We start from the raw sequence: 18,167 nt of genomic DNA, 5'->3' as shown, positions 1-18,167 counted from the left end.
AAGAAAATTTACATTTCGTGAAACGTCAACAACAAACGATAAAACTCAATCTTCAACATGGTGTAAAACATGGTTAAACGAAGTCATCCTCGGAATCCGAATCAGACTACATTTTTTATCGGAAATGATAAATAATAATTTGAATTTGTCAATTTGACGCGTTAGGATAAATTGCCAAATTAGGAAATTCAAAATTACTAAACTGAAACACCAAGTGATGCCAACATGCTGTCATACTGGCAACACGGATGTCATTGAAAACGACTATATTTGATTTTTGCCGTTTTGTTCTATGTATTTTGTGGTACAGTCACGGCCAGGGAACCCAATTTGCATATTTTTCCGTATTTGGAAACTGAAGTAATGACGTCAGCGAATTTTTTTTCCCATAAACACCTAGATTTTTGTAAAGAAAAAAATTTGCTATCTTGTTTAAATCGTTACGATTGCGAATTTTTGATATTTACAAATTTGCTAATAATTTTTTAACGGAAAAATACATATAGCAAATTTTTTCTCTTTACAAAATTTGTTCAGAAAAATTAGCTCCTTTTAAATATGCCAAAATATAGGTATGTTTCCGGGAATGCTACACGTTTATAAGGGCCTTTAAAGCACTTACGACGTTAAAAGCACTCCGCTACGCGTCGTGCTCTTAAACTCGTCGCGCGTGCCTTAAAGGCTTCCTTATAAACTTGTATCATAATATACTATTATTTGTAAAAATCATGTCTTTAATATGCAAATTAGAAAGAATAGCATAAAAAACTCGTTTTATAAAACTTAAGAGCACTCGTCAATTACAGGCACTCCTGCTTGCGGCAATCTGACTCGTGTCTACTATCCCACCTCCACCCGGCGGCACGGCAATTTTGCCGGAGTACATATAGTGCTTGTAACTTCCTAAGGAATTCTGACTTAAACCCTAAATAAACCGAAGAAAGACCCTACTTAAAGAAATTTATTGTCATATTGTGCCTGTCAATCACTAGAGGGTCTCCGACAAATATTTTGAGTACTACCCCAGGTAATTTTTTTCTCCGAGGCCGGTTAGTGATTGACAGGTACAATATCAGAATAAATTTCTTTAAGTAGGGTCTTTGTTCGGTTTATTTATAACTTAAGCCAAAATTCCTTAGGAAGATAAAAATACTATACACTATTACGGATATTACTATCAAGTAATAGTGCAGTGCTTATCAACATAATTACCGGCGTCTCGCCTCCGCATTATGACTTTGTTGTGTATTATGTTCTGTGTCAATGTTAAGGAACTTCCTCACGATGTGACATGAGTATAATAATATACCTTTTTGAATTTCAACTACCAATGTGTTATCTAAATCCAGAATTTTTAAATTTTTAAAAAGAGATTGCGATACTATTCCCGTTGCTGAAATTACAAGTGGTAAAATCGAAATTTTTTCTAAACACCAAAGATTTCTCATAGCAACGGACAGCTCTAAATATTTATTAATTTTTGTGTTATATGTCTGTGTTATATTATGTGAATTTGGAACAGCTATATCTAAAAGATATGCTTGCTTTTGTTGTTTATAAAAATTTGTTACACAGTCTAGGACTGGTTTACAAATCTATGAGGGGCATGATGACCAACTCAACAGACCGGGACCAATGGCTTAACGTGACTTCCGAATCACGAGACAGAATAGAGCCTTTTTTTTTAATTTCGCCCTGGGTCGGAATCGAACCCGCGATCCTCGCGTCCCTGAGCCGAAACGGACTCCCTTAGGCTATATTCTGCCTAAAAATGTTGTTACACAGTCTAGGACTGGTTTTACAAATCTATGAGGGGCGTGATGACCAACTCAATAGACCGGGACCAATGGCTTAACGTGACTTCCGAATCACAAGATAGAATATAGCCTTTTTTTTCGCCCTGGGTCGGAATCGAACCCGCGACCCTCGCGTCCCTGAGCCGAAACGGACTCCCTTAGGCTATATTCTGCCTAATATTAAGTTTTATAAAACTCGTGTTTTAATATACATACTAATTTTGGCTCGACTTAGCAAATTCAGATTACGCAACGAAGAAAGTGAATCTTCTTCGTAAGACTTCCAACGCGCATTCGACAGAGAAGAGAAGGTGACTGACAGCCAACTGGCAGATAATCGGTGCGATTCTGATTTTCGTCTAATTCAAGATTGCCAAGTAACAACATTGCTATCTCTGCAATGTTGTAACAATGTTGATAACCATTTTATGATTTTCTCCTATTCTACCCACAAAATTTTAGCAATTATTGTTATAGCCGCGGTCTATCATAAACATCGTTATTTAACAAGCGTCGCGCATGCGCAGTTTGCTTAGTTAGTGAACATTGCTCAAGTCAAACGTCAAACCCGCGGCAATTAATTTAAAAATTGATTCTTGCCGTTTTTCTGCTAACGTTAAAAAAAGGAAGACTAATTTCCAGCAAATGGAAATTATGGACCAAATGTTGGAGAAGGAGCATATTTTAGTAATTTTTAATTAATTTGAATTTCTTATCCATTCATATTCTAATATGTATCAACCTAGCCTTGAAAGCACAACAGAACTTCGTAATAGGATTCGATTATTCTCAGCATTTTCCACGTTATTTTGAAAATTTAAAAGAAAATTTGCTGCAATCAAGTCCATCTTTCAAATTAGCAAGATGATTTGTCACACGTTTATAAAACAATCTTCATAACCATGATTGTGAGAAAAATGGTTATGATTTGGCAAATTAGAATAGCATTTTTTGACAAGACTCTTTATACATATAACCAGAAAATGTTTACATAACCGTGTTGAATTAGAATCGCACCGATTATTAATAAATGCAGTTAGTCGATCATGATCTATTTTGTTTCCAGCGCTCACCTATAAATTCAATAAACCATAACTAGCCCACCACAAGTTAACTCTTTTGCAGAACATTAACAGCGTCCCGGTTGCAAAATAATACGAGTCCATCCACCACTACGAGATCCTCCGGTGACATCTCTATTTTAGATAAAAATGAGGAAGTCAACTTTTTACTTCATTTTAAAATGAATGACCCAATGAATTACTCAATGTTTGTTGTTCAACATAGGTGAAATAAGATAAGAACGTGACAGTTTTCTTAACTGATACTTCTAATTCATTTATGTGTTAACACTGGCATCTGAGAGCTGTTCCGTTTTATTTGCATACACATAAAATTCTCCACAAAACGCCGTTACATTTCGAGCTGAAGAAAAATGAAAGAGCATTATTATTGTTATTATTATTATTATTTATTGTGTGACCAACATAAGTCAACAAGTGGTGGATTTTTAATATGTATTACCAAGCTATACATACATACTTCCTTTGTTAAGAGCGATCAAATTAATTTATCCATGAATCCGAAATCGTATGTCGTTACTTGAACTCCACGCTCCAATTAACATAGCTTGAAACACATATCAATCGCAAACGACAAATGGATTCAAATTCATGGAATTTGTTGTTGCTGCATTTACCCCAATAATCAGTTCTAATATGATAAAGAAGCCAGTTCATAAACACTAACAGCAAAATACTAAAAACCAGAAACACCACACAGAACTCTAACATCAACAAAATATGTAAATAAAAATTTCGTTACTAAAGGTACACTTCTGTTCACTGAAAAAGCATACACTTACATTTTGATTGTGTAAATCAGATTTACCATTACCTGAGGTCACTGTCATTGTCAATGACAGGTAATTGAAATAATTCTATTTCAGTCAGTAAAAGTATACTTAATGCCCTGTCTAATGTTACTGTTATCAACATTATAGGTACATATTATTCTTTATTTTCAAGTTTTATTGTGGGTTCTTTTAAGTCTGGTATAATCAAAATTCGTTTCTAAATTCTTACTTAATATGGGTAAACATGGAAACAAACATCAAGTAAATTTACACAGACAAAAAATCGCAAAAATCTCTCTCAAGACTTGTATGCTTTTTCCGTGAACAGAAGTGTACTTTTAAACTGTGACATTCTTTGACACTGCACTTTGATAACTTCACTGAATCATCAGTCATCACATTCGTTTATGAGGTTATGATTATTTAGTGACTTTCCCCCCAAAAGTGATGCCGTGGAGATCAGAGGCACTAAAGCTTTGCCCAGGCAGATCTATAGCAAAATCATTAAGACGGCGCCCGCAGTACTTTCCCCCATTTAGTACATTGATTGCGAACATAACCCTTCGAAGCAATTGTCCACAAATTTGAAACTTAATATGTAGTTAATTTTGATCAATTAAACAGGCAAGATGATCTTGATGATGATGATGATGACCCTGAGGAACAAAAGGAAAATTCTCAAGAGGAATTCCCGAATTCATAAACTGATGAATTCAGCTCATCTATACCGTTCGATCCAGATCATTCGGGTCCGTCTACGTCTACAAAGAGATCAGAAAAAGTAAAACAGTAAACTTCTACTGCATCGTGGACTATGCCCATTGGGGACACCACGTCAAAAAAAAAGCACCCTATTGCTCTACCTCTGTGGTGGTGGTGGAAAAGAATAAAAAGTACAAAAATTAAAGAAATTCTCGATTTCTACACGCTGTAACTACGAAACTATTGATCTGACAAAAAAACATGAACAACAAAAATTGCAGTGAATTGCATGCTCTACATTTTATACAGGGTTATTATAAATGTTTGTAGTCCAAGTAGGCCATGAATTTGTGCCGCCTTGTTTCGATTCTGCACTGTATCTAATGGAATATTGGCATGAGTGCGCTTCTGACCAACTGAAACTGTAAAAGTCACTGTCAATGTCAAATCGCTGATTACCGCATTTTATTCCTTCGAATCAAAATAAGTCTTTAGTAAAAGTTAAGAGTGTTAAGACCACAGACGACCATAGCAGACGACGATGAGTATACAACAGTGATCAAGGTTAGGTTAGTAAAATTCTGTAAGTTTCAAGAAATATATGGTTTCAAGTAAATTTATTTTTAGGTTAACTGTTCTCTTCTAATTATCAGTTTCTCCTAAACACATTTTTTTAGGATTGCAATGGGGTACACCGTGGAACACACTACTTTCATTATTATTTCATTTTAATTAAAATGGTGTACGAGATGAAAACAAAATGCAATCATGTAAGGATCAATATCTCGCAAAGTTTCCTAATTTAGAGATAGAGGAACAATCTTTAATGACCCACATTCGATGGATTGTAAATAGACAAAACTGGAGATGTTTCAAAGGAAAAGTCATCGAGAAGCCTTCAAGTTGATGAAGTTTTGAGAGAGAGAATGGAACAAAATTCCAGAACATCATTGCACAGTCAGGTGTAGCACTGAGCACATGTCAGAAAATTGTGAAGAAAAGATTAAATTTGCACCCTTATAAAATGTCATTGTTTCAAGAACTGAAACCAGCAGATTATCCACGTCGTGTTGCATATTGCAGCTGGTTTTTAAACAACATGAATAATAACAGAACTTTGGATTTGTCATTCTTTTCAGACAAGGCATGGTCCTGCTGTAAGTTCATAACCTGATTGTAGTCAGGGAGACGTTAGAACTAATAAGTATACCTCCTCTTCCATATTTGTTGCTGATTTCGTTAATGACTATACCAGATTGGATCAACGCATGCACGGAACCTATCTGACGTCGCCCATCTTGTGTATCCTGCCCCTGCACATTATAACATTGGAAATCATTTAATGCACATCAACAACAATAAAACCTTGCTGGACAGTTAAATAGCTTTAATTTGTTGCCATATAACACATAAATAAAATGTCTATTTACAATGATTTAATTGTCTCATTTTCCATCAACAGTTTAGGAATCTTGTTGTACCTAACATTGTTTCCTCGAAACTTTTAAAACAAAAATGATTCAGTACCCATTGCATAATTTAGCAGCAACAATTCAGTTCTACACACCTGTGGTTGAACACCAGTGGATAAGTTTACAAAACTGAAATAGAGAAAATTAAATCCGTACGAGATGGATTGAACCACATGAACTTTAAAGTTCACTTTGATAACAAATCCCGTCTTGACGGATTTTAGTCACTATTACTCACGGTATTAAAACGTTGGAACAATCTCTTTAAACGAATCTTCACTGTTGTGGTTAATAATTTTTTGAAGGTAAACATAACCTCCTAATGTCAAGAATAATAATCTACTTCGTATCATTTTCGTATTGAACTATGGAACGGTAAAAGAAAAAAAATCATTTGTTTTCATGGGCTCGTTGACTACAAACATTTATAATAACCCTGTATAATAACTTAGATAGAGGTATCTCGCACGGATAATGAAATAATCGCAAAAATGTGATTTTGCACCCCTATTTTCCAGTATGGCGGGGCGAGCGGCAACCCCCCAAGGTCGCAAACTCAACAATATTAATAATATGCCTGATAGAAGATACCTGCCAAGTATAAACTTTTCTGTACCTTTTGCAAGGTAAAACTCCCTATTGATTGGACTAAAAGTGAACAATGACCATAATCTCTTTCAAAATCTGAATAAAAAATATACCTACCAAGCTATTTATAAAAACAAAGTTGACTATCATCTAACCTTGAATAACTTTTTGAAAAAAAATTAATCTATGTTGTGTTTATACGGGGTCATTATAAATGTTTGTAACAACTAGTGGGCGTAGCGGCGCACCTAAAGGGCCCCACATACTGCGTTTTTGTTCGACGGTTTTGTTCGACGAACAAGTCTGTTGGAACAAAAACGACGAACACGAGTTGCACACACACTTCAGCTTTATTTAAAGGTTTTAATGAGTGAATAAATATCAAGTTATATTTGTATGCAGTGGCGGCGGCATTAGCTATAAAAGCATATATTTTCCATAAACACGGAAGACTGCGAAGAGTTCTATAAATTCCAGTAAGAACTTTCTGTTAATCTGGCGAAAATCCGTCATTTTCAAACAATAATTTGTCGCGAAATACACTACTCAAAAAATAAAAGTAGTCACTTTTTTGAACTTCGATATATTTTTTTTATTTTAAGGGATTTGAATCAAACTTGGAGTGTCTATTGAACCGTCATTTATTAAAGTAATTACAAAATTGTACGCGAATGCTCCTTGTTATAATCAACTTAGAGCCTCAAATGTTCGAACAATACAAAAACTAAAATGAAAAAAAATCACTTACGAAGAAATGTTTAAACAGACTTTGGACCATTTTAGCCTTAAAAAATATTAGATCATTCTGACAGTTCACTAACATTTAAAAGAAGCAATGGCTCAGCAATTAACACCGACAGAAGTTAATAGAGCTGTAACGTTACGCGAAGAAGGACATTCACAACTTTATGTTCCCAAACATCTTGGGGTTGTGGAGGACACTGTGTGGAAGCTTTGGAAACGATACCGAAAAACAGGTACCGTAACAAGGCGAGCAGGTACAGGTCCAAAGAGTAAAACTACGGCAGGTGATTGCAAGACCTTCGAAATCGCACACATACTGCGCGGAATCTGCAAAAACATCTAGTGAGGACAAGAGGAACAAGAATTAGCGACCAAACAGTCTTGAGAGCAAGACGTTCTGCAAAATTGCCCAAATTGACCAGAGAACATCGTTAAAAAAGATTTGAATTTGAAAGAGAACACTTAAACTGGCAACTTGGTCATTGGACTCCTGTCATGTTTAGTGATGAGTCCAAGTTTGTTCTGTCAGGTAATGGTGAAGGTGTAAGAGTCTGGAGGAGGGCTTTAGAACATTTCATGTCAAATACTGTGCATGAAACCGTCTCTTTTGATGGTGGATCCATAATGGTGTGGTGTGGAATAACAATAAACACTCGCAAGGACCTTGTTTTTCTTCGCAATGGTGGCCTAACAGCTCGAAGGTACATTGATCAGATTTTAGAACGTCAAGTGATCCCAAGAGCAAATGTTGTTGATCAAAATTTTGTTTTTATGCAAGGTAATGCCAGACAGCACATTACGCACATCGTCACTGATTATCTTGATGGTCACAATATCCGTAAAATGGATTGACCCGCATGCAGCGCAGACATAAATCCAATCGAACATGTTTGGGAACAATTAGGGAAATGTGTTCGAGGACGTCCAAATCCTCCCATTACAACTGAACAGTTGGCATAGGCTTTAGTTGAAGAACGGGTCAATTTTTCCCAAGATGGGTTGCGAAGGCTTATTCGAAGCTTGCAACGACGCTTGGCAGGCAAGAGGAAGCCACACCAGATATTAACATCACAATTGGTACAAATTAGCCAAGTTGTCAGGCTTTTTTTAATGCAATTTGATTTCAAACTCTTTATTTTTGCACATGTTAGTACATAAAAATTAGTAGTAGGTTACTCCAGTGTCTCTCTGTTTTTAATTTGTTAAAATAAGTTCAATAATTAATGGTTCCTTACATATTCCAAGTTGAATGAAATCTCTTAAAATATAAAAAAAATATCGAAGTTCAAAAAAGTGACTACTTTTATTTTTTGAGTAGTGTACACTTGGCTTCAAAAAAAACGGGAAATGAAATTTGACCTAATGTGAATTGAAAATTTAATTTGTCAATTTATGTCGATTTGTGTCTGTTTGACAATTGTATTTCTGACAGATAAGTGCAGTTTTTTAACCTAAATTCTAAAAGGCCGTTTCAAACTATAAAAATTTAATAAAATCTGACAAAACTTTTTCTGACAGTTCCCGTTTTTTTTGAAGCCAACCGTACAAATCGCCAAAATCTGGTTTTATTATTTGGTACTACACCACTGCAAAAACCGACGTTTTTTAAAACCGTTCACCGCACACACTTCAGATTTGCTCGAATTGACAAGACTGTCGAACAAGTTCGACGGACATAATCAGGGTAAACCTGATAATTTTCCTCATTTTTATTCGCGAGCAAAACCGACGATTTTCCAGGCACGCACTTCAGATTTGCATCGTTTTTGTTCCAACAGACTTGTTCGTCGAACAAAACCGTCAAACATAAACGCACTCTGTGGGGCCCCACAGCCACCTACGGTGGTAGGTACAATCATTTATAAATGACCTGTAGTGTTTTTAAAGTGATTTATCCAGCTTTTATTTTATTTATTAAATCGAGCCATAAATAACGGAGATATGGCTTGCGGGGTTTTTAAGGACGCACCTTGTATATTACGTTAAAATGTATTTAAATTAATGTAGATTGCACTTAACAAAAATTTATTTAGCCCTTTTTTTTATTTCACACCTTAATAAAACACGAAGGAGAAATTGTCGATAACATGCCTTACCAGCTAAAAATCTATTTTTCATAATTTAAGTATTCTACCTTGATTTCCTCATCCTCTATGTCCCTAACAGGCGAATAACTCTTCACCATCACCACAATGTTTTCTTCGTCAACAGTTTGTGGGTCCCCACATTGCGTGGACACCGATACAGATTCTATCTGAGTCACGCTGCCGGCTTTGGGATCCATCGTTGCAGATTCACTTTTTACGCAAAACTTAGTACTTTCGGTAACACGAGCACTATGATTAACACTGTTTGTTTGATAAACAAATTCACTGTTAATTGTCAGCAAAGAACGCGATGAATCGCACATCGGAAGAACACCGGAAAGAGGCACGAATTTCAGGATGTCGACAGTTCGGGTAATGTTGATTAAATTTTTAATCTGAAAGAAAGTTAACCGATTATAAGAATAGGTAAGTAAATTAATATAATCGTTAATTGAAAATAAATTGTGTTGGGTTGAACAAAAAGTAGGGTTATGTTTATGTTATTGTCGGAAAACAAGAGGTTGTTTTACGTTGACACACTCAAAGAATAGCCAATTACTGTGTTAAATATTGGTTCAAGATAAAACAAAAACTCAAATGAATGATTTTAATCGTATATTTTGCTTATTACCGCCGATTTTATCATCACCGATTACTCGCAACAACGCACGTGGTTGGAAACGATTCTGGAGGCGTCACCTATTGATTTTTAGGCCAATTCTTCAACGCGGCAAATTTAAAACCCTGGGGTCTGCTCAAGCATTATGAATTGATTAGAAAAACTTAAGATTATTTTCAGTGATAGTACTTCCAACAATAGTTAATATTAACTAATATTTTACATACAACATTAAAGGATGCAATATTTTATACTTGAGATGCTTGTGTTTTAATGGTCACATATCCATGCGGAACTGCCGATATTTTTAGCAATAAAGTTGTGATTTATTTTTATTTATAGTTATAAAACTGTATCTAACAGAAAAAGCATAACACAAAATTGTTGTTGTATTTACTTTAAATTGACAAAGGGGTTTTGATGCATAGGAAACAGGTGAAGTTTAGTCTTAATGTTGGCAAAATTCTCAAAATTGAACCTTCGTACTATGCATTTGTTATTAGGAGTCATATGAACATACCGGTTTGAAATTAAATTGGATTGAAAATTAAAACCAAATTTGAAAGTTGACATGACACCATTAACGCCAAATAATACACTAAATCCCCTATTTGTCTCGCTTATCATCAGCATCACACTATAGGCTAGAATAATAACTACATTTTGTATTGACGTCAAGTTTATAAGATTGTAAGGTTGTCTGACATGGTTAGACGATTTCAAAGAGAATGAAATTTTTTCATCTTCTGATGAAGAGGACCAGTCAGATTTCAATTTATTTTTTTAGAACACATCGGTATGCCATATAGAAACAAGGTCTAAATAGATTAAATTTTTAAGAAATGTAGATAAAAAGTAAGACCTTTCGAAAATGGGTTATAACCAGGAGGTACTGTTATTAAAACAAAAGTATGTACGGTTGGCTTCAAAAAAAAGGGGAACTGTCAGAAAAAGTTCTGTCAGATTTTATTAAATTTTTATAGTTTGAAACGGCCTTTTAGAATTTAGGTTAAAAAACTGCTCTTATGTGTCAGAAATACAGCTGTCAAGCAGACACAAATTGACATAAATTGACAAATTAAATTTCCAATTCACATTAGGTCAAATTTCATTTCCCGTTTTTTTTAAGTCAACTAAATATAAAGTAGGGTATAGTTTTCCCATTTAAAATTTGGTTTATGGCAGTGCAATTGTAATAATTAAGGGCTGGGGTTGTGATTTTGACAATAGACGTGAAGATATTGTTGCCTGGTCAGACAACAGACCTTCTTTTACAGTCCTAGGATTTGTGGCGGTAGTTGCCCATTGTCGCGGTATTTACCTCCCTGACAACGGGGCTGGTAGAAACCAAATTAGAACACTAGAACAAAATTAGAACACTATACCTAACACCTAACTAAAATATTACATAGCCGAAGTACGAAAACTTTCTTCTCTCTACCGAACGTCCATGAAGCTTGCCCACAAGGGCAAATGATCCCCGAAAGTCTGGAAGGTGAGAGAGTGTTGAGTGCAATCTCTTGAAACAACCTTCGTCTATTTTTGTAGTTATGCGTAGGTATGCCAATATTCCATACTAAAGCGTGTTTCGGAATCAGAATAATCAGATCACTTCGTTTATGTTTAAAAACAAAAAGTATCTAGTACTATTTTAAATTCTAATGTGGTGGTTTATACAGGGTTATTCACGTAAGATGACGAGCCTGACCAGGTAAAAATACAACCCAAAATGGCCAAAATACAATTTATAAAGCTATTTCGATCCCTATAATACAGTGTATTTCACGATTGATAATGAGCCCGGTGAAAATGCAACCCACAATACATCAGGAGGAACAGCGGGATATTTATCTCCTCTATGTCCAAGTTTACGTTTCAGTGTATTGTGGGTTATATTTTCTATTCCGTCGAGCTCATTATCACTCGTGAAATACCTTCTATACAGTGTGGAAACTTTAACTGGAATAAAATTCATAACTTGGACGTAGGCGATTTTTATAAAAAATCCCGAAACAGGTCGATTTTTGTTTTTCCTTGTCTACATTTTGGTGCATATGGTTTTTGCATATGTCCTCCGGGAAGTGCGCAACCACCCCTAACTTTTTTTTTTCAAATGTAAGGGCATGCCAAGTGACACCTCGTTTGAAAGCCCACTTCACAGAGAATACAACGCACTATTTTTTTCCTATTTTCAAAGCCTACGTGCTAAAAAATAATAACCAATTTTATAAGTTGAATTCTATTTAATGCAACAAATGTTCAAAATGGGCACCGTTTCTTTCTTGTCAAATTGCAAATCGATAGTAACATGCATCCCTTACGTTTTGTAACATTTCTGGTGAGATTTGCCTAATTTCATGCCTAATATGTTGCTTAGGGTTTTCAATACTGTTCGACAGACACAGACAAGACAAGTGTGGCAGGAATTAATCTGCAAGGCTACAACGGTTTTCTAAATAACGTGAAACAATAATTGAGATGGAGAGTTTAGTATTTTTCACTGCGTTATGTTTTGGAACTAGAGTTTAAAAACGTGCAAAAGATCAGCGTAGGGCTACTTACTCAAAAGATCATTTTCCGTTAGAACTGTAGAAATATATAGCTCCTAAATGTGGAATTGGTACTTACTCAGTGTCATTGCTTAACACGCTCTCGTGTGAAATGAACGTGTGGATGTCAAACAGCTGTCGTGTCTACGACATTCACGTCAGTGTTCATGAAAATAAGTTAAAATAACAATTTAGCAAATATTTATTATAACGCAAACAACATCAAAACTATGAAATTAGTAGGTATTTAGTCGTTTCTCCGTTGGCCTCGTAAACTTTATCCCATTCTGACACCCTCCACCGGACAGTTATCTTGCTGGAAGACAAAATTATCTTCCGGATAGACAACTCTTACTGAAGACACCATAATTTCGGTAATTGTTCACTTTAACTACTTCTGCAATTTTCGCGTTTTTTCTGGCTAGACAGCCTCAGGACGTCTTTCTACATCGTTTCCCACCAGTCAAACCTTGTGCAAATGAAAATTTTCCTTACCCTTTAGTTATACTAAGACTTGGCGCGACCTTGACGCGACCTTGAAACACAACAAGAGAGAAAAAAAAGGCATTTGCACAAGGTTTGAATGGTGGGACACGATCTAGGAGGACGCCCTGAGGCTGTCTAGCCAGAAAAAACACGAAAATTCCAGAAGTAGTTAAAGTGAACAATTACCATAATTTCTTCCAAAATCCTGATATAAATGTGACTTGTTAGGCGTTTTTCAATGTGTACGATTACCCCAGGACTCTTTGCGGAAACCCAAGCCCACATATTTACCGAGAACCTACCGCTATTATCATTTTTATGGACATATTTCGGGTAGAATCGTTGATTCCTCGGTCTATAAACGCGCATTCGTCCATTCGAAGCTGACTGAAAAACTTTTTCGCCACTAAATATTACGTTCTCCCACAAATCGTTTCCTCGTAACATGTATTCCAGCGCAAATGCCACTCTTGCCTCTTTATGTCTAGGTGTAAGTTGTATTTTAGTGGCAGCTGGAAATTTTTTTTAGCTCGTTTCTCTTATGCGACGACGAGCAGTGTGGACAGAAGCGGGAAAATTAGTCAAGTTTCGCGCCTCTACAACTGTTGTAAAAGGATTATTTTCAATTTCTTCAATAAGTGCCCGGTCATTTTGCTCTGCTGTGGCTCGCGGACATCGAGAACCCAGTTTTCTATCTAACGACCCCGTTTCTCTCCATTTTTTAAGTTTTAAAATGACATTGCCTACCAAAATTTAATGCTCGCAATTGTACTATCGCGGCCAAAATACTTTGGTCGTCACTTTTTGACACTTCAAATGTAAATAAAGTATTAATGTCAATATACATGACAATTTCCAATTATTCTTGTCAAAAATATGGCATCTTCAGTTTTTGATAAGTATAGAATCGTCTTACTTGCTTCTGAAGGTTGTCTAAACCGCGACCATGTTGATCTTTTGCTTTTGAGCCCTGCCTCCGCAGCTGGGATTTACCCCACCCGTATGACACTGATGGATTAAAATAATTTTGACAACAGTAAAAAATAAGGTTAAACATAAACATCCTAAAGCTTGCTTTACAATTGAATATCATTTATGTCACATTGACGACCAAAGTATTTTGGCCGTGATAGTACCTATTAAGTACTCATATCATTCTTACTTATATTATTATTATCTGAACCCTTCACCACCCGGCGGCACGGCAATTTTGCCGGAGTACAGTTTGGGAATTAAAATTTCGGGCACAATTTTTCAGTCAATTCAACAAAATCTCTGTAAAGCACCTTCTACTGTCATCGCTTTGATATGTTGCCTACCCGTTATTATGCCACAAATGACAATTTTTGAATGCCAAAAAGACAAAAACATGACAAGAGTAAAAAATAAGGTTATTAACGTAAAGGTTGTTTTAGAGTTTATATCATGACATTGACAATAGTGCCCGAAATTTTAATTCCGCAAGTGTACATACACTATTACGGATATTACTATCAAGTAATAGTGCAGTGCTAATTAACATAATTACCGGCGTCTCGCCTCCACATTTTGACTTTGTTGTGTTTTATTATGTTATGTATCCAGAATTTTTAAATTTTCAAAAAGAGATTGCGGTGCTATTCCCGTCGCTGAAATTATAAGTGGTAAAATTGATTTTTTTTCTAAACAGTAATGATTTCTCATAGCAACGGAGAGCTCTAAATATTTATTAATTTTTGTGTTATATGTCTGTAGTCCAGTCAATATAAACATAAAAAAAGGTCCGACCTTGCAAAAGGTCATGTAGTTCTGATTTTTTAATATGTTGTTTGGATCTCAGCCAAGAGTAAAACACCAAATTTGCAACTTCGAAAGACTTGTGCGCGCTGCGTGGTAGCCAAAGAACAGCAAAATGTTTGCACTATTTTCAGTTTTTGCTCAATATCTCCTATGATATGAGTCTCACAGAAAAAGTTGAAGTTACCTTTTTTAAACTAGATTAAATTCGCTACAGTTTGAGGCCTAAGCAAACTTTGTGCGTCGAGCAGTTTCCGAGATACAGCTCTTCAAAAATTGGGTATTTTTTCTAGAAAATGATTTTTTTTTGTTTATTTCACTTTTTTTATTAAATATCGTCAAAAATACTCGCCCCATGAGAAAAGTCAAGGACAATGAACTTGAAGCGTATTTATTTAGCTTTAAACTGAGATCTGATGGGCAGCTGCAGGTCCAATGCTTCTCTAAAAAGTGGCATATAACCGAAAACCTCGAAAAAGGGAATTTGGGAAAAATAAATGAAAACAAGTTTTCAGCGCATCAAACATCTCGTATAGGGCCTAAACCGATCAAATAAGTTATTTTAACGTAATTTAGTATGTGTGCTTAACAACTTGAAGGGAGTCTGTGAAGTCGGTGGAGAAATAGGTACTGCCTTCAGCGCCAGACTTGTTCTGATTGTATGGAAAATCATCAATTACCCCAAGTATGCTCCTTTGGAACGGGTCATTAAGCAGGTGACAAGTGGTCTTGATTTTTATGGCTCAGAAATTATTTTCCTCTCATTTATCCGCACCCCACCTACAGATTACGATACAGTGTTCATATCACCTTTTGAAGCCAATGAGAGAAGTAAAGGTCATTTTCAAAAAACCTGCTTCGTTACTTTTGATCAACCACTGTTCATTAAGGCCAGAGATATTGCCCAAGCGAACTTTGTGCATGCAGCAGTTTCCGAGATAGAGCTCTTAAAAAATTGGGAATTTTTTCCAAGAAGTGAAATTTTTTTGTTTACGTCTCTTATTTTATTAAATATCGTCAAAAATACTCGCCCCAAGAGAAAAGTCATGGGCAATGAACTTGAAGTGTATTTATTTAGTTTTAAATTGAGATCTGACGGGCAGCTGCAGGTCCAAAACTTCTCTCAAAAGTGGCATATAACCGAAAACCACGAAAGATGGAATTTGGGAAAAATAAATGAAAACAAGTTTTCAGCGCATCAAACATCACGTATAGGACCTAAACCGATCAAATAAGTTATTTTAACGTAATTTAGTATGTGTGGTTAACAACTTGAAGAGAGTCTAGGAAGTTGGTGAAGAAATACTGTCCTCAGCGCCAAACTTGTTCTGGTTCTGATTGCATGGAAAATCATCGAACACCCCAAGTATGCTCGTTTGGAACGGGTTCATGGAGCAGGTGACAAGTGGTCTTGATTTTGATAGACCAAGAATTATTTTCCTCTCATTCATTGGCGCGCTTTAATTTGAGCTCCGGTGGATACAAGTATGTTTATTATGAACCCCATTTTTACGGTCCACTATGCTAGCTCACTGCTGGAGATTCCACGCACATGTGCCAATCCACCGTAGCTTTTCATAAACCACATCAGCAATCAAATCTAACCATAGGCCGGGCCAAAATTTATCGGATCGGCGGATTGTAAAATTTTGTTCTATGAATATCTTAAACTCAGTTGTATCTATCCGCTGTTCTAGAACCATCATATCTTGCAAATATAAGTGGGCACTTTTTGTGAAGAAATAGTGACCAACTGAATGAAAACAAGGTAGCATTTTATCGATAGTATACAGGTGAAGGTTCTTAATCACCCTAACTCTCTGCCTGGATGAATAGTTTTACGGGATTAGACGTGTGAAAATATTGGTCCCACAGCTTTGATTACCTTCCAAATTATGCAATGCAGTTTTGAATTTGGCTCTTAGGCTTATTTGTAAGTCCTATTTTCCTTTACAAACAAGATGAGAGACCTCTCACTCTCACGTAGCTTATTCTCAGTTTCGGCTCTTTCTTTCCCAGTCAAGTCTACCTCATCCAAAGTAATGCCAGCCAATATCAGATTAGTCAAAATGTGTGCTCGTATAGCTCGTGAATAGGCATGACCATTTTGCATCTTGTCCAGGCCTGTGATCTGTATAAATAGTCATAAATAGCGCCTTCAAGCAACTTCCTGCTATTATTGCACCGATACAACCCATGAATGACATGAGGAGATGGAACTCTCCAAGCCTCACAACCACGCAGCTTAACTCAGAATGTTGGCCACCCTCAACAATATCTCTGGCCTTAAAGAACAGTGGTTGATCAAAAGTAACGAAGCAGGTTTTTTGAAAATGACCTTTACTTCTCTCATTGGCTTCAAAAGGTGATATGAACGCTGTATCGTAATCTGTAGGTGGGGTGCGGATAAATGAGAGGAAAATAATTTCTGAGCCATAAAAATCAAGACCACTTGTCACCTGCTTAATGAACCCGTTCCAAAGGAGCATACTTGGGGTAATTGATGATTTTCCATACAATCAGAACAAGTCTGGCGCTGAAGGCAGTACCTATTTCTCCACCGACTTCACAGACTCCCTTTAAGTTGTTAAGCACACATACTAAATTACGTTAAAATAACTTATTTGATCGGTTTAGGCCCTATACGAGATGTTTGATGCGCTGAAAACTTGTTTTCATTTATTTTTCCCAAATTCCCTTTTTCGAGGTTTTCGGTTATATGCCACTTTTTAGAGAAGCATTGGACCTGCAGCTGCCCATCAGATCTCAGTTTAAAGCTAAATAAATACGCTTCAAGTTCATTGTCCTTGACTTTTCTCATGGGGCGAGTATTTTTGACGATATTTAATAAAAAAAGTGAAATAAACAAAAAAAAATCATTTTCTAGAAAAAATACCCAATTTTTGAAGAGCTGTATCTCGGAAACTGCTCGACGCACAAAGTTTGCTTAGGCCTCAAACTGAAGTGAATTTAATCTAGTTTAAAAAAGATAACTTCAACTTTTTCTGTTAGACTCATATCTCAAGAGATATTGAGCAAAAACTGAAAATAGTGCGAAAATTTTGTTGTTCTTCGGCTACCACGCAGCGCGCACAAGTCTTGCGAAGTTGCAAATTTGGTTTTTTACTCTTGGCTGAGGTCCAAAGAACATATTAAAAAATCAGAACTACATGACCTTTTGCAAGGTCGAATGTTTATATTGACTGGACTACTGTGTTATATTATGTGAATTTGGAACAGCTATATCTAAAAGATATGCTTGCTTTTTTTGTTTATTTAAAATAATAATGTCTGGTCTGTTATAATTAAGGATGAACTGGAGTAACATTGAAAAATGGCGAAATTTGCTTAAAATTGGTACAATAGTCCTTTCATCCATTCTAAAGTTTAAAAAAATTTGATCGAGGAATTTTTAAGTTATTACCTTTTAAAGTTTCGGGATATTTTACACGTGTTCTTATAAGAAATCGAGCAATGGTCGCATAAAAATTGA

The 18,167-nt window shown here is 35.9% G+C and overlaps 1 protein-coding gene and 2 long non-coding RNA genes across 4 annotated transcripts in view; 1 reads left to right on the top strand and 2 right to left on the bottom strand.

Moving 5' to 3' along the window:
* Nucleotides 1-9,951, bottom strand: part of LOC138131967 (pseudouridylate synthase RPUSD2-like) — a 449,464-nt gene extending 439,513 nt beyond the window's left edge. The window contains exons 1-2 of one of the 2 annotated variants that reach the window (XM_069049260.1): nt 9,876-9,951; nt 9,292-9,639 (exon numbers count right to left, since the gene is read on the bottom strand). In XM_069049260.1, coding sequence (XP_068905361.1) covers nt 9,292-9,639; nt 9,876-9,890 — 363 coding nt within the window. In that variant the 5' untranslated portion in view covers nt 9,891-9,951. The remainder of the gene's footprint in view (nt 1-9,291; nt 9,640-9,875) is intronic. The other variant, XM_069049259.1, reaches the window with a different exon arrangement.
* Nucleotides 4,481-5,788, top strand: LOC138131548 (uncharacterized). The gene is made up of 2 exons (XR_011159843.1): nt 4,481-5,510; nt 5,609-5,788. It is a non-coding gene; the product is annotated as an uncharacterized lncRNA (long non-coding RNA).
* On the bottom strand, nt 5,726-6,123 carry LOC138131549 (uncharacterized). The gene is made up of 2 exons (XR_011159844.1): nt 6,064-6,123; nt 5,726-5,954 (listed from the first exon to the last, which is right to left on the bottom strand). It is a non-coding gene; the product is annotated as an uncharacterized lncRNA (long non-coding RNA).
* Nucleotides 9,952-18,167: the final 8,216 nt, after the last annotated feature.

Source organism: Tenebrio molitor, chromosome 5 (genome assembly GCF_963966145.1).
Source record: "Tenebrio molitor chromosome 5, icTenMoli1.1, whole genome shotgun sequence".
Lineage (NCBI taxonomy): Eukaryota > Metazoa > Arthropoda > Insecta > Coleoptera > Tenebrionidae > Tenebrio > Tenebrio molitor.
This window is presented reverse-complemented; position numbering and strand designations above follow the sequence as displayed.